The sequence below is a fragment of the Rhea pennata genome, chromosome 5 (assembly GCF_028389875.1).
Source record: "Rhea pennata isolate bPtePen1 chromosome 5, bPtePen1.pri, whole genome shotgun sequence".
Taxonomy (NCBI): domain Eukaryota; kingdom Metazoa; phylum Chordata; class Aves; order Rheiformes; family Rheidae; genus Rhea; species Rhea pennata.
In genome coordinates, this window is record NC_084667.1 from 31,742,014 (window position 1) to 31,756,885 (window position 14,872).

Genomic DNA, 14,872 nt, shown 5'->3' on the forward strand with positions numbered 1-14,872 from the left:
AGGGAATAGTAGAACGACTCAGTGAGAAAATAATTGAACTTACTCATATATGCTTCTTAACTGAAGTAGATCTAGCCTTCCAAAATAGATCTTCTGTGCTACCTCCACTGAGGCAATGAAATTGTAGAGCAGGGAGGTAGCTGTATAAACACTGAAAGCCTGGAGGCTGTTTCCATTAATTTTCACGTGTACAGGTCTTAAATGGGATGCATTTATTGAAGGGCTTTTAGCCATTAAATCATTCTCAGAAACTCTGAAGACAAAAACATGTTTAGGTGTCTTTTTAAAAAGACTTTTGAATGTGTTTGGTTTGGGGGTTGTGCTGTATGGGGAAGAGAAGCTTCCTTTCATTGCCATTGTATCTGCAAGAAGCAATCTATTTTTTTTCCACTTAATACATTACTAATAACCACAGACATTTCTCTAGCTTAAAATTGAGTCTCCCCCATTACCTGGTGTGCTAGTGAAGAAAATGTTTGTTTGTACTGTTTTGTGTATCAGAAAGGATTTCTCTAGATTTGTTTTTAGATAAGTATTTTAATTAACTACTTAAAACATGAACAGTAAGACTTTTCTGATCTATGTGTGTTCATTAGAATGGTTAATTTCCTATTTTGTATGCTCTGAAAGTAATGGGAATTCACAGTAAAAAGAGAACGAAAGTGATTCTTTATACATAACCCTGTTGATAAACCAATATGCAGATAGCGTCCTGAAATTAGGGTGTAAATAGGTGTATAAAAAAGGGGAGAATATCTAATTCATGAGTGGGTCTGTTTTGAGGTCCAATTCTTGCATTCTGTTTATAGTGAGAATGGCATGTTTCTGATTCGCAAAAATTCCAAAAGCTTTCTGAATGAAATGTGTTAACAAACCTCTAAGCCAAAATGACTAAACTGGAATATGATAGGTATGGAGATTCATATAAGAAACTGGTTTTACTGAGCAATTATTCTTTTTTACCAACCAATGTGTGTACTTTTTAAGTTTTGCAAGTTTAAATAGACAGGCATCCCTGTGTATGAAACTATGGCTATGCATTTTGTTGTGTAGTCCTGTGTATTTTGCATATTTTACAAGGAAAAAATAAACTTGGTTTGATTTGCGCTTCATGACATGATTTAACACTGAAACTTGTTCATTTAATTTGCACTTGATATTTTGGTTTTTTGGAAATTGAGTAGTTCAGAAAGTTCTTCCATTAACCTGATGTGTGTTCCTCTTCAAGTCCCACTTATCTCTCTGCCATTAGTGTCTACATTTATAAAATGTATGTGTAATTTATGCTTTTCTGTGAGCTAGTCTTTGGGTCTGACAAAACGCGTCACATAGTAGTTAAGAGTTTTTCTTATTTGGTAAAATCACTTGTCTAGAAACTCAACTGCATATTCAGCACTCTTCTGGAGAGGAGAAATGTTACAAGACTGAATGCAGTAGCTAAGCCTAACATGATTCTATATTGACTGATGTGGCTTTCTTAAATGTTTTATTTAGGAAAAGAGAAAGGATATGGAGTAAAATTTAATCAACAGATCACTGTTACTTTTGAACTATTTTGCATGGAGTTTTGCAAGCTTTTATTTCAAAATGTTGCATGTAATTGTATCTTCAATCACTTTAGCCATTTGAATTTTCAATGAAATAACTTAGGTTTTATTTTATAGGTGTACTTATCTGTTAGATTTTACTACAATTTACATTTGCATGGAACTGAGAATAATTTCCTTGAAATTATTGGTTGGCAGATGCAGCTTGATAGATTTTGTGGTTGGTTAGAACTTGAGAACGCCTAGCATGCTTGATCATGAAGGGTGCTATATATAACAATAGACTTCCAAGTTCCCTCTTTTATCTTTTGCCATTGGATCTAGCAGACTTTATTCATGTGGCATGCTGAACTCTTTTTTGTAAAAAATATAAGAAGAGGGCAAAAAGTACTCAAAACTGGATATATAGTTACCTGAAGCTTGCTTATTTCAGGGTAACCATAAAGCCGGAAACAGTAAGAACTTGCATAGATGAGAGTGAAATAGGAAAGCTAGGCACTTGACTGGGTCTTCAGTGTGACTCATGCTGTTAAGATGCATTTCTAGTTAAACAGGTTTTTCCATGAGCAAATACAGCTTTTTCATAGAACAAGTCATCTAACAGACCTATGTATCTGGTCACACATTCATTTATGGGCTTCCTCTTGTTCCCTCTCAAGTCAGCTGCTGGTTTCAGTGGGTGCGTAATAGAGCTCCTAATCTGTCTCTAGTCTTGTTGGTATTCATATTTCTGCCAAAGCCCAATGGAAAAACAGGAATAAAGGATGTCACATTTTTTCTTGCCAGCTGTAATAACATTTCTTCAGCTGGGAGATACTACAAGTTTCTCTCACCTATGCAATTTTTTTTTAAAAAATAGAATGTTTCTTTTGGATGTCAAGTTACCATTTTATGTTTTTCTTGCAACGTTGCCATCCTGTATAATGCTTTTTCTTGTAATTACTAAATTCTGTTTATCCTTTAAGTATAGGTAGTCAATATAGCAGAATATACCATTCTTTGATTTTAGAAATAAGCTGTGGCAAAATGTCCGATTCAGCTTCCTTACTTCTTGGCTAGATTCTACAGGGAGGTAGAATATTCAGAATATAACATTCTGAATAAAGGAGGAGCAAAATCAAATAACATGTCATTTTAGGTCAGGATTTAACTTACCATAGAGAATTTTTGCCTTTTGTCTATAAAATTTTTTTGCTCAAAGAAAAGAAAAAGCCTGAAGATGACTTTTTGCAAAGATTTTTTCATTAATATTCAGGAAAATATTGATATAAAGGGGCAGTGTTCATAAACATAAACATTAAACTGACAGCTATAAAATGTATATTTTTTTTCAGTGATGAGATGAATAATATAGGATATAGTGCTTTTAGTAGTGACCTGTTTGTTGTTTCTAGTTTGAATATTTTAATCCAGGCAGATTCACTTACGTTGAATTTGCTGTTTCTGGCAGAAGTGTGTCTTTTCTTTCTGTTTCCCACAGATACTTTCCTCAAAATAGCTACTGAGGCTTAATATCAAGTACTTCTGCATAAATTTATCAGTTCCTATTAGTGTGAATTAAGTATGTTTGTGTTTGCAGATGCAGGGTGGGTGATGTTAAACAGCCTAGTGGTGCTTCCAATTATTGATGAATTGCTGTACAAAATTTTTCAGTGATGGGAAAGAAAGGTAGATTAGGAGACTGATCACCCTACAGATGCGTTACAATCAACGTGACTGGAGACAGAGCACTGGGCCAGGCAGACTTTTATTCTGAGCCAACATGACAGTTCTTATGGTGAGAGTTCCAAAAAGACGTAGCCGTTCTCTGCCTTTCTGAGTCATATGAATTTTGATGGACACCTGTCTAGATTACACTACAATGATACATAAAAGTGGAGGCACTAGGATGAAGGGCTCTATGGGTTCTAAAGACTAAGCCAGTGGATTAGTATCTGCTCTTTGATGTTGACAAAGCAGCTGATTTTTAAAGTAGTCCTCTGTGCACAAAGAGGAAGGGAAGGAAATAGAGTCTGTGGGCAGATGTCAAGATCAGGCCCTCATACACTTTTCTGAGGCATCAGATCTTGTAATCCTATCTTAGCGTTGGCAGCCTTTAATGAAACAGCTATATTTTCAGATTAATATTCAAAACAGCACCTGCATAAGTCACACCACAGTTAAAGCAAAAATCTCCATTTCACAGTGCTCATATACACTTCTATAGCATAATGGAATTTATGCACATGCACTTATTTGCTTAATAAAATAAATTCATTAGTAAATGCTTATTCTGCTAGATTAGTTTCATAACAGCTTAGTAGGTTAGGAGAACAATCTCTAGTTATAAAACTTACTGAAATGTAGGAAGTCAAACAGATACTGAACATTAGGTTTTCACATTAGGGATTGGCCTGATTCACTAGGTTCTCAGCCAGGCTGAGAAGCCTCTGCTTTTAACAAGCCTTTTCTTATGACCCATGAGCAATTTTCTCTTGATTCTCAGGGATTAAAAACTGGGTCTTTTTATGTTGTTGTTTTTTTCTTCAGTATAGTCTGAAATCCTAAGGATTTTTACAGAGTATAGTTTTGAATCTTTTTGTTAATCCCATATACCTAATCTCTCAATTTGTTTCAAGGTCTTGTCTTCTGTTACAGAAGACAGAGTTCATTCATGTGTAAATTCTGTGTTTACTTTTATTACTATTTCTCCCTTTTGAATTTATAAGAGCAACAATTTACTTTCACAGTATCATTCATTGTATAATTTCTCATCTTAAATTTACTGACTCTCCCAGTCTTTAGATTTACTACTTTTTTTACAGGCATAGATACTGGAATTAAGTGACCAGCATGACACTTGGATGAAGTTTTGGCCGTCATAAGAGAAAGCTTGAAGTTGTGACCTTGAGATTAGTGAATAGCTCAAATCAGAAAGGAAAGAAAAAAAACGCTACTGTTTATTTTAAATGTCATGATTTTGTGAGGCCTAACTTCTTGTTGTTGTTGTTGCAATTTTTATGACTAAATATGAACTGTAGTGCCAACTCTGACTTCTGTATACTATTCATCCTTGCATTTATCTTAAGACCTTGCTCACATTTTGGTTCAGAAACTTTCCTCACAAATCATGAAATCATCATGCTTTACTCATTCGAACTTTAAATCCAAAGCATTAATTCATTGTAGTATTTTGAAATTTTAATTAGCTAGACGTTTGACTGGCTCGATGGCAACTGAATTAAAATAATTTTTTCCCACTTAATATTGTAATCCATGTTAATGAACATAGTAATGCAATTTTGGTTTTAAGATTTGTAAGATCAGAAGTTATAGAATTTCCTTTGTTAATGTGTGTAACAGAGGTAAAGGCTTATATATTTTAAACATATGTATTTAAATATATAAAACACATAGCCTTGACCAATTCTTGAATGCCTGAGAACCTAAATGAAGGACTTGTGTATCTGATAGCAAATGTAAAATTGATTTATGAAGTGCTCTTTAAAGTTTTTATGAACTATTTTTATATATAAAAAAGCTTAAGAAGGAAAGGACTTTCTATGGCTGATAAAACTGCTGTAGAGAGGAGCTGAAGAAATCACTTTACACATGCCATTCTGTCAGTGTCAGCTTTTATACTTAAGGATGAGACTTGGTACAAACATGAGTCAGGAAATTCAGTTATGGTACCATAACTTGATATCCATGGGTCCTGTGGAGGAGTTACTCTGAGTGGATTTGTGCTTCTTAAGTATAAAGTGTCAGCCAAAGCATTTGCCATATTTTTAAGGGTGCCCTTTTTTCTTTTTTCTCTTTCTAAATAAGTTGTTTAATTTCCAGCTCAGATTTGGAACTCAGACTCTAATGGGTCTATTTTTGAAAACAGATATTTGACTTTGTGATTTTTACTATCAGATTTCAGTAAATTTAAATGCATTCAGTTCCTGTCATATTTTTTTTTGAAATTATTTAGTAATATATGTTTAAGCGATGTAGTCCTTTTTGCTTGCAACTCTAACTTATCGGCAGCGCAGAACCTGGTGGTTCTGTAATGCCAGGGTAATACCAAGATACCAGCATGCATTAGTTTTATAGGTCATTTCTGTGATGAGGCATTGTACTAGTTCTTTCTAAGGATGTCTACGTATGGGGGCTCGCAGCAATATGTTGGCTAGAAACTTGCCCAGTTCTTCTGCCACTTCCAGATGGTTCAGCTTCAGGTCTCTGTGCAGTTTTGGGAAGTCTGCATTTCTTTCTAGCAGGTGTGGGTAGGTTGTTTGTTTTGTTCACCTCTCTGCCATGGACCCTTTATAGTTTCTAAATAAACTCCCTATTTGAAAGAAAAATATCTTTTATTTATTCCTGTTTTGATTAAACTTAAATTCTATAGTGTTATTGTTTCCTTTTATTTGTTATGTAACTGGTAATAAGTAGAGTATTTACCCTTACACCTGTTTTAATGAAGCATATGAAAATGAGATAAAGTAAGTAGTGTCTATATTAACAAAGAAATGAAAATTTAAGCCCTCATATCAATAGGATTTCTGGCTGGATAGTCCTGAATGATGCTATAGTAAGTAGTGTTCCTTAGGCTGTCATTCTAGTCATCATCTGAAATCTGTCTGTTCCTAGCAGCTGCAGATAGTTATTTAGGGCTGAGGATTACCCTAATTAGAGAGGTATGCCAGTTTTTAAAAGACCAGAGTCCAAATATGTATTTATAACTCTTGTATTTGATGGTGTCTTGCAAATTCCTGAGCCAGGTTAGAGAGATGAATTAGCAATTTTTGACCTGTGCAGTGACTGCATAGAGTGCAGCATATGGCTGAGGGAGGAGTAAGGTGAGAAATGTTGGGAGTGGGAATCAAGCACACTTCATCATTACACCTTAGGAGTGATCTTACAGTTGAGAAAACCATGGAGGACTTCTGAAGGTTTGCCAAGGCACTTAATGTTTCCTTATACCATTAAGTACAAAGCAGTATGATACTTAAAAGCTTTAAAATGTTTTATAAATACGTATTTATTCATCCCAGAAAGGTAGGTGGTGGCATTTAACTATTAGCTATGTCTTCTAAATGTGAGAGGAGACTGAAGGCCACACAAAGTGTTGAATGTTAAGGCAAGATCTGGATTTCAAGAGTTGCTAGCACAAACCACACCCCTCTCCACAACTGATAACATTGGCAACATCGTTATTAGGAGCAATCTTGAAAAACATCTGACTCAGAATTTGCCTAAATGCTCATGTTCTTGTCTCTGGATAGCTGCTGGTTCAGGGCACCCGTGAAAGATTCGAATTTAAATAAGGCTTTTCATGACTGTGAAGACTAACTTGCCTAGTGAATATGCCTATTAAATATTATGTTCTGTTGGCATAGTAAGCTATAGTTTTACATAAGGAAAATAGGTTAAGGAATTTTCAAGGGATATTGACGGCAAGCACAACAGGTCTAGCAGATATTGTTCTTCATCTTATTTGAAATGCAAACCTTAGACTGGTTTATAGCGTAAAGCTAGCTGAGGACAAATAAATTTAGAGCATTCAGACCAGTTTGTTGTGCACTTCCTGGAAGATCTTATTACTTAGGTAATTACAACAAACAGGGTTGTGATATCTTTATCCGTGGGTTGGGCTCTAAATTATTATGAGCATGTGGCTTAGGAGGGATGATAATTTAGACTTACTCCTGCTGAACAGTAAAACTTTTGCTGTTAACAATGAATGCTTTTTACTCATTGAGGAAAAGTATATTCTTCTCTCCTTAGAGTCCTGAAAAGGTGAGTTATAATTCTGCTATAAATTAATCTATGTATAGCTATGAAAGACAGAAGATTAAATATTAATGCTAATATTAAACCCATTACTTTAATATTAGAGATGAAGAAGCTTTTTCAGGTTTGCTAAAGACTAAACAGAAACTGCTCTTCAAAATATGTACTTTTTTAATACATGGATAAGTCATGATTATTTGCATCTGTTGATGTCACTGGAGAAACAAAACCAAAAAGAATTGCAATTAAAAAGCCAGAAAATATACATATTCTTTTTGTGTCATTTACCATGCTTTGGGATTGATACAAGTATTTTGCTGTTAAAACCAAAAAAAAAAAAAAAAAGAAAAAAAAAAATCACAACTACAGATACCTCTATAGAACTAGATCAAAAATGGTAACTGAAGCCTTATGGGATCTAAGAAGCCATTTTCATGTTATTAAGAACAGTCAAACTGGAAGAAGGGAGTGTCTGGGAAAATAAGACTTGCCTGAAGCTCATGGAACAGGTCTGTCCAGAAAAAGATGTTAAGCAAGTAATATCACATTATTACTCTGGAGCAAAGCACTTTACTTTTATTAATAAATCATGTGTTGTTTGACCAGCTGGTTTTACTCTAGCTTGATTCAGTTAAGCAGCAAATATACCATACATACGGATGAGAAGGCAAGGAGGGGTGTAGTGGTTGGGAGCAGATAAGAGACTTAGATCTGGTGGTATTTTTTAACAAAATAATTCTTCTGTTTCCTGTTAAGGTCTTGACTGAAAGTTTTGCTGTTACCAAAATGTCAAATTTGTAATGTAATAATTCAGTATTTCCTGCAGTTTTTCCACTGCAGATTGTCAAATGCTATATTTTAAGTAGAATGGTAGTCCTGCATTTCTTGTTAATAATAAATGTGAATTGGTGTAACTGCTTTCGGCACACAGAGCAAAATCTTACAATGCAAATAAGATCATGAAGTGCCACCTAGCGATATAAACTCTATACTATTTCAAATATTTTTTCACTTTTTTTCTTCCTTCTGATCTTGAGCTGGTCTACTGTCCTGAATAAACAACAGAGAGAATGGCCGTAGGTTTGTGGAGGAGTGGGTCTTTTCTGCTGCATAAACTAAGGTAGCTTAGGTGAATCTTTAGCAGGTACTTACTGTGGGTGGATTCTCTTTGCTGCTGTGATTGTTGCCAGTTATGGTTGCTTTGAACTAGGAAAAATTTTGCTAAGGAGTATCAGGTATCTCTGATGTATTTAGTCAATCTGCTGAGCTACTGGCATGTAAATGTTGCAGCAGAAGATGGAACCTACCAAAATCAACAAATTAAAGCAAGAGAGTCAAAGGGAGTATCACATGTGTAAGTGTTCTGAAATTTTAACTTTGTCAGCTGACTTAAAACTTTCAAGGATACTCAGTCTGAACCTAAGCTATAGTATTTCTAGTACTGTTAAATAACACACTTGAGGCAGCTGCTATAAAGATTAGATGCATTTGGGGAAAATTTAATTACATTTAGCGTTGTCTACACTTAAATTACTATCTTGACAAAAAAAGGAGAGACAAAACCAAGCATTCAATTACATTAATCTTTGCCCTAGGTGACACTAAATACTTTTCTTCCATTTTCTAATATGACATTCTCATGTTGCTTTTCACATCCATTTGATCTGAAGTTATGTAATGGTTTACTCATTATAACTAACTATGGTTTGTCATAGCAGAGATGAAATTAGAAAGTTGTTCCTGACTCTCATTCCTGCATCTGTCCCTCTAGACACTTTTGCTATATAGGTTGACCAGAATGCCATAGGATATGTACACTCACTGATAACATCAAGGTTATTAACAAATGAATTTTTTGTACATCTTTGTGAATATTTCAGCAGCACCACGGAGAAGAGCCTGTGTATTAGGATTCTTTATTTGTGAAAGAAGCAAATAATTTTGATTTGTTAGTGTAGATATTAAAAAAAATCTATTGCATTGGGCTTATAACTAAGTTTCAGCATTTCTCTTGGTTTTCCAACAGTAGAGAAGGTTGAAATGAAATCAACTTTCAATTCAGAATATTCTGCATAAGAATGAGTCTTTCAGTGTGTTTGAGATTGTTTCTGTCTCCGTTTGCTGGCTTTATTAAAATCTCTTTACTCAAAAAGTCAAAATTAATATTAATTAGGCTGTATTATTGCTAAGTGGACTATTGCTTGCATGGCTTGATTTACTGTGTAACAGTGAAATAGATTTTATATCAAGTCTGATTTTATTATGATATATACCCTTTCATCTGTCTTTTACAGTAGGAAGAGTAAAGGTCTGAATAAATCATAGATCATGGCCTCTGATGCTAGTCATATGCTTGAAGCAGCTTTGGAGCAGATGGATGACATCATTGCAGGTATAGTAATGCTTTACTTTACATCCATTTACTTTGGGATCTAACCATGTTAGTCTTTTGTCCCTCCTACAGTTTTCCTGTTTTTTTTTTTTGTTGTTGTTGTTGTTGTATTGTCACTTTCTGTATGGCAGACAGATTTCTTTGATTTTCACTAAGACTGCAGCATCCCCTTAGCTGGCTAGCATTTATCCAAATTTATACCTGTGTATATATGTTCATATACACATACACTCACTCATACACACACACACACACAAATAATTAAAAGCTATGCTATTAGTTATCTTTGTGTCCTAGTGATGTATAACTAGGATGTATAATTCTCACTGAGGGCATTCTTCTCCAGCAGTGGAACTGTGAGTTTCTTTCTGCACAAGTGTTGTATGCTAGAAAGGGATATGATGAAAGACACAATTTACTATATTTTGATGCTCTCATGATGTGGCAGTTAAAAGCCCTTCTCTCAATATTCTAGTGTCCAAGACAAGCAGTTAATCTCTGTGGTCAGGACTCAATAGCCTTGGCATTTGTGCCAACACAGCATTTGGTATGAGCTATTGTCCTAAAAGAACTATCTGGGTAGGGCCATGATCTCATTTATGCATAGTGGGAAAGCGTTCAGTAGAGCGTTTTAAATTTGAATAGTGACATTATAAAGTGATATAATTATTGTGCCTTCATTTTTTCCCCTAGTGCTGAAGATAATATCATCCTATTGTTTCTGCGGTTGTGACTTCTTTTCTAATAAAGCTTACTCTCCAGAGACTAATAAGTAGCTTCAACTATTAGCATCTGACCAGCCACAACTAGTCAGGATGTCTGTATCTAGAATTTTTAGTTTAAAGAATCTTCGAATTATTTACTCAGATCGATGTATGAATGTTCACTTTATTTCAGATATGCAAGCCTTAACATACTACTAAGATAAAAGCATAAAAATATGTAACCAATGTGAATGTGATAGGTATGACTCCACAAATGAATTTTCACAGAAGCAAAACAAGTTCTAGGCAAGTAGAAAAGTTTAGGAATATATTTTCTTCTTTCTTTTTCTGAACACACCATTTTACAAACAAGGTTTTAGCCAGTAAAAGTTGTTTGGAATTTTATTTTTTTATCTGTTGACTTAGAAAACATAAAAACAGATACTCACAAAAAGCAATTTTCTTCTCTCAGATCTGTAAATAGAGAAAAGTAAGTTCCAAACCATAATTCAGAAATTAGGGAATTGGAATAATTTCCCAGCCACTCAAATCTAGGGTAAACGTCCTAGGTAATCCTGGGGAAAGTGACATAGAAGCCCATAACCCTTTCATTAGGATATTGACCCTGTGCTCTTAAATTGCCTGTGTATGTCTGGAAACTTTTACTCTATATCTCCCTTGTTTGATTTGTACACAGCCCAGCACACAGCGCTGATACCATCAGCACATACATACGTCTTCCATTATTTAAGAAAAAGAAAAGCAAGGAAGAAAAATAGACATATCAGATTAGAAATGCCTTTTTTTTCTTTTTTCTTTTTTTTGTTTTTAAGGGGTTATCAGCTTTTTGGTATGCTTTCTGTCTAGAGAAGGGATTAGAAACTTGCCTTTCCTTTTTGAGGGGTGATTTTAGGTTTGTTTTTCCATAGATTTTCTTCTCCTTCATTCTTTTGTGTTAGTAGAACGTGTCTCCAACATACCTCAAATTATCCAGTATCTCCTCTTATGAGCTGTAAACAACATGCATGTAAAAAACAAATAGATCTGTCTCCTTGTTTATCTGAGCAGTGCTATGTTTTGTTCAGAAAACGTTTCAGTTTTACATGAAGATATCATTTCACACTCGCTTCCAAAAAGTAGAGTATAAGCCCTGGCATTTTTGCCGCTGAGAAGATAATATTACTACTCAGTGGCAACCACGATCTTCCAGAAGCTCTGAAAATGGTTGTTGTGAAGCTAGTTCTAGGTATAGTAATAGGTTTTTGTGCTGGTTATCTTTTGCAGAATATTGAAAAATAGCCTTGTAATATGTGATACAATTGCTAAACAAATGTATGACTGACTGAGAAAAAACGCAGTTCTTCTAGTTTGATGATGCTAGAAAAATAATTGAGATAGGCAACTAGACTTTACTTTTCTCTTTTTTTTTTTTTTCCTCCCTCCCTCCCGCACCTCTTTTTCAGATTGTTTGTGCTCGTAATTTTTTAAGTTTTTGTCTTGGTCAATAAGAAATAGAATTAACTTGTTTCAGGCTGCCAAACACATGGCCTTTCCCCTCCTCATTTAATTGTCACAGTTGTGGAGACAGTGTTATAGAGTATTACAAAACAGACCCTGCAAGAAGTCTTCTGCATCAGTCAGCAGATTGCACATCTCATTCATGGTTGTTTTGTTACTGTTGTGTTTTCCAAGCTCTAGAGCAATCAGAAAGGTTCAAACATGCTAGTGGATATGTAGAGTGTTTCCACAGTGCATGAATAGGTCATAAACAAATTGGCAGCCTCTTGAAGGGAGCTGACTTAGACTTCATACTGCTTACATCTTTAGATAATGTCCACTAATATTCAGTATAATCTAGAAAACATGCTTATATAAAGATATCTAAAGGGAAAAGAACCAAGATATTTCCCAGGTAATGCAATCTGTCAAGCCTCATCAATGTTAACTAAATAGTTTCTATATGATCAGAATTACATATACTTGTGTCAATAAAAATTGTATTACGTTATACTTGTTTTTAGTTGCAACATAAAGGAAACGTTCAATTGGATGGGAAAAATTGTTCACTCTGTGTTTGATCATTTATTTTCTGTTTTGAGGAACACAAAAGACATTTTAAGGTAGGATGACTAAGTCTGTTCTGGTCATTCTCTTCTAACTAATGCATCATGTGTTCCTGAACTCCGTCTTGTCTATTATGGTATGATTGAGAGATAAAATGTGTCTGCTGGAGCCTATATTTGAATACTGGTTGTTATCCCAAACTGCCTCAAATTGAGCAACAGGGTAATTATCCAAGTTTGAGTCTCTCTAATTTACTAGTCTTCTTTACACAGTTTGAGGAAGGACTGGAAAACAGGAATGTTTTGTTGTCCCATATGGTGAGAGAAGAAATGAGGTAGGAAACTTGATCAGAAGGACTGTCCTGAAATAAACCAGGACTGAAAGTTTACTAACTGCAGATTTATGTAAACCAAAATGTGCAAATATTGGGGAAAGCTGTATTTACTGCTCTTAGAGTAGATTAGAAACAGGATAAATCAGCTTTTCAGAGCTTGTGGTGTTTCAGTTTACTCTATCTAGCTTCCACACACATCTCTATAGCTCTAAGCCAAAGCTTTGCAGCTGTTAGAAATTTAGGTGGCTGATGGAAAAGAGGTTTCCTTTTGAATGAGGCCTGAGTAGGTACTAGGAAGAGCTATGCCCTTCTCTTGGACTTGGAAACCTTTGTTCTCGGGTGTAAAATGAGCATTAATCTAATCACTGCTATGGAGAACTGAAATGTCTAGAGGTGTATAACATCTGCGTTGGTCAGTTTTTGAAATTTGAGTAGATACATATATGTGTGTATATATATATGTACACACACACACAAGCAAAAGCAACTTTTGTTAAAGGGCTGGAATTCTCTCTCTTGAATTAGGAAGCAATCATAGTTTCTTATATTAGCTGTGGTTATTATTAAAATTTTTAGAGCGTAGTCACATGCTTGTTTGCTTTAAGGTAAGAACTAGGCAAGAAAATACATATTACAAATATTTTCGGACTTGCAGTCCTAATTCTAGCCTTCTTGATTTAAGTCTTGTCCCTGACTCCAGATTTTAACAGAGCTAGTGCATGTTTCTGGTTAGTCCAAATCAAAAGTCTCACTGTAGATGATGCATCTCAGTGCAATACAAAATGTATTAGTGTTTAGAGTGCATGAGGGTAGGATTGTCAAGCAAGATTAACAAATTGAATTTCATTGGACTTGATCAAATTTGACAGCTAGGTCAGTGTTTCTAAGTCTTTTATGCTTCGGTACATCTGTACTGATAACCCACCCTCATAGCTATATAAATTAGCCATGCTGAATGATTAGCCTTATTTGAATAAAATTGCAAAAAAAAGCCTAATGTGATTGTCAATGAACATGACTTATCCATTAGCCAGCATGACTTGCACTCCAAACAGAGGCTTTCTCTAGAGAAAGCTCCTATATGTCAGATCTGTTTACATTTTCTTTACCTGAGGTGCATAATTTCAACATTGCCTTCTGTGGTTTGACAAAGTCATTACATTCTACTTTCTTCAGCTTCTACACCTTTATTAAAATGTGTGTTTCTATAGGACTATAGATTTTGAATAAATCTTTTTAGAGCAGTGAACGTTGTATACCTTGACTTCAGCAAGGCTTTTGATGTTGTCTCCCGTAACATCCTCCTAGGTAAGCTCAGAAAGTGTGGGTTAGACGAGTGGACAGTGAGGTGGATTGAGAACTGGCTGAAAGGCAGAGCTCAGAGGGCTGTCATCAGTGGTGTGAAGTCGAGTTGGAGGCCTGTGGCTAGTGGCATCCCCCAGGGCTCAGTACTGGGTCCCATCCTGTTCAAGTTCTCCATCAATGAGCTGGAGGAGGGGACAGAGTGCCTCCTCAGCAAGTTTGCTGATGATACCATGCTGGGATGCTGGGAGGAGTGGCTGACACAGCTGAGGGCTATGCTGCCATTCAGAGAGATCTGGACAGGCTGGAGAGTTGGGCGGAGAGGAACCTCATGAGGTTCAACAAGGGCAAGTGCAGGGTCCTACACCTAGGGAGAAATAACCCCAGGCACCAGGACAGGCTGGGGGCTGACCTGCTGGAGAGCAGCTCTGCAGAGGAGGACCTGGGAGTGCTGGTGGATGACAAGTTGACCATGAGGCAGCAATGTGCCCTTGTGCCCAAGAAGGCCAATGGTGTCCTGGGGTGCATTGGGAAGAGTGTTGCCAGCAGGTCAAGGAAGGTGATCCAGCCCCTCTACTCAGCCGTGGTGAGGCCTCATCTCAAGTACTGTCCAGTTCTGGGCTCCCCAGTACGAGAGAGACATGGAGCTACTGCAGAGAGTCCAGCATAGGGCTACAGAGATGATCAGAGGACTGGAGCACCTGCCCTATTAGGAATGGCTGCGAGATCTGGGCCTCTTCAGCCTGGAGAAGACTGAGGGGGATCTTATCGA

At 36.0% G+C, this 14,872-nt stretch overlaps 1 protein-coding gene across 9 annotated transcripts in view; it reads left to right on the plus strand.

Annotated features, from left to right (window-relative positions):
- Nucleotides 1–9,611: 9,611 nt before the first annotated feature.
- The window catches only part of PPFIBP2 (PPFIA binding protein 2), a 90,200-nt gene continuing 84,939 nt past the window's right edge, over nucleotides 9,612–14,872 (plus strand). For 8 of the 9 annotated variants that reach the window (XR_009958444.1, XM_062576090.1, XM_062576094.1 and 5 more), the window contains exon 1: nucleotides 9,617–9,696. Coding sequence is in view for 8 of the 9 variants with exons in the window: in XM_062576090.1 (XP_062432074.1) it covers nucleotides 9,633–9,696 (64 nt within the window). In the remaining variant the exon portion in view is untranslated. Of the gene's footprint in view, nucleotides 9,697–14,872 lie in introns of all 9 variants that reach the window. The other variant, XM_062576099.1, reaches the window with a different exon arrangement.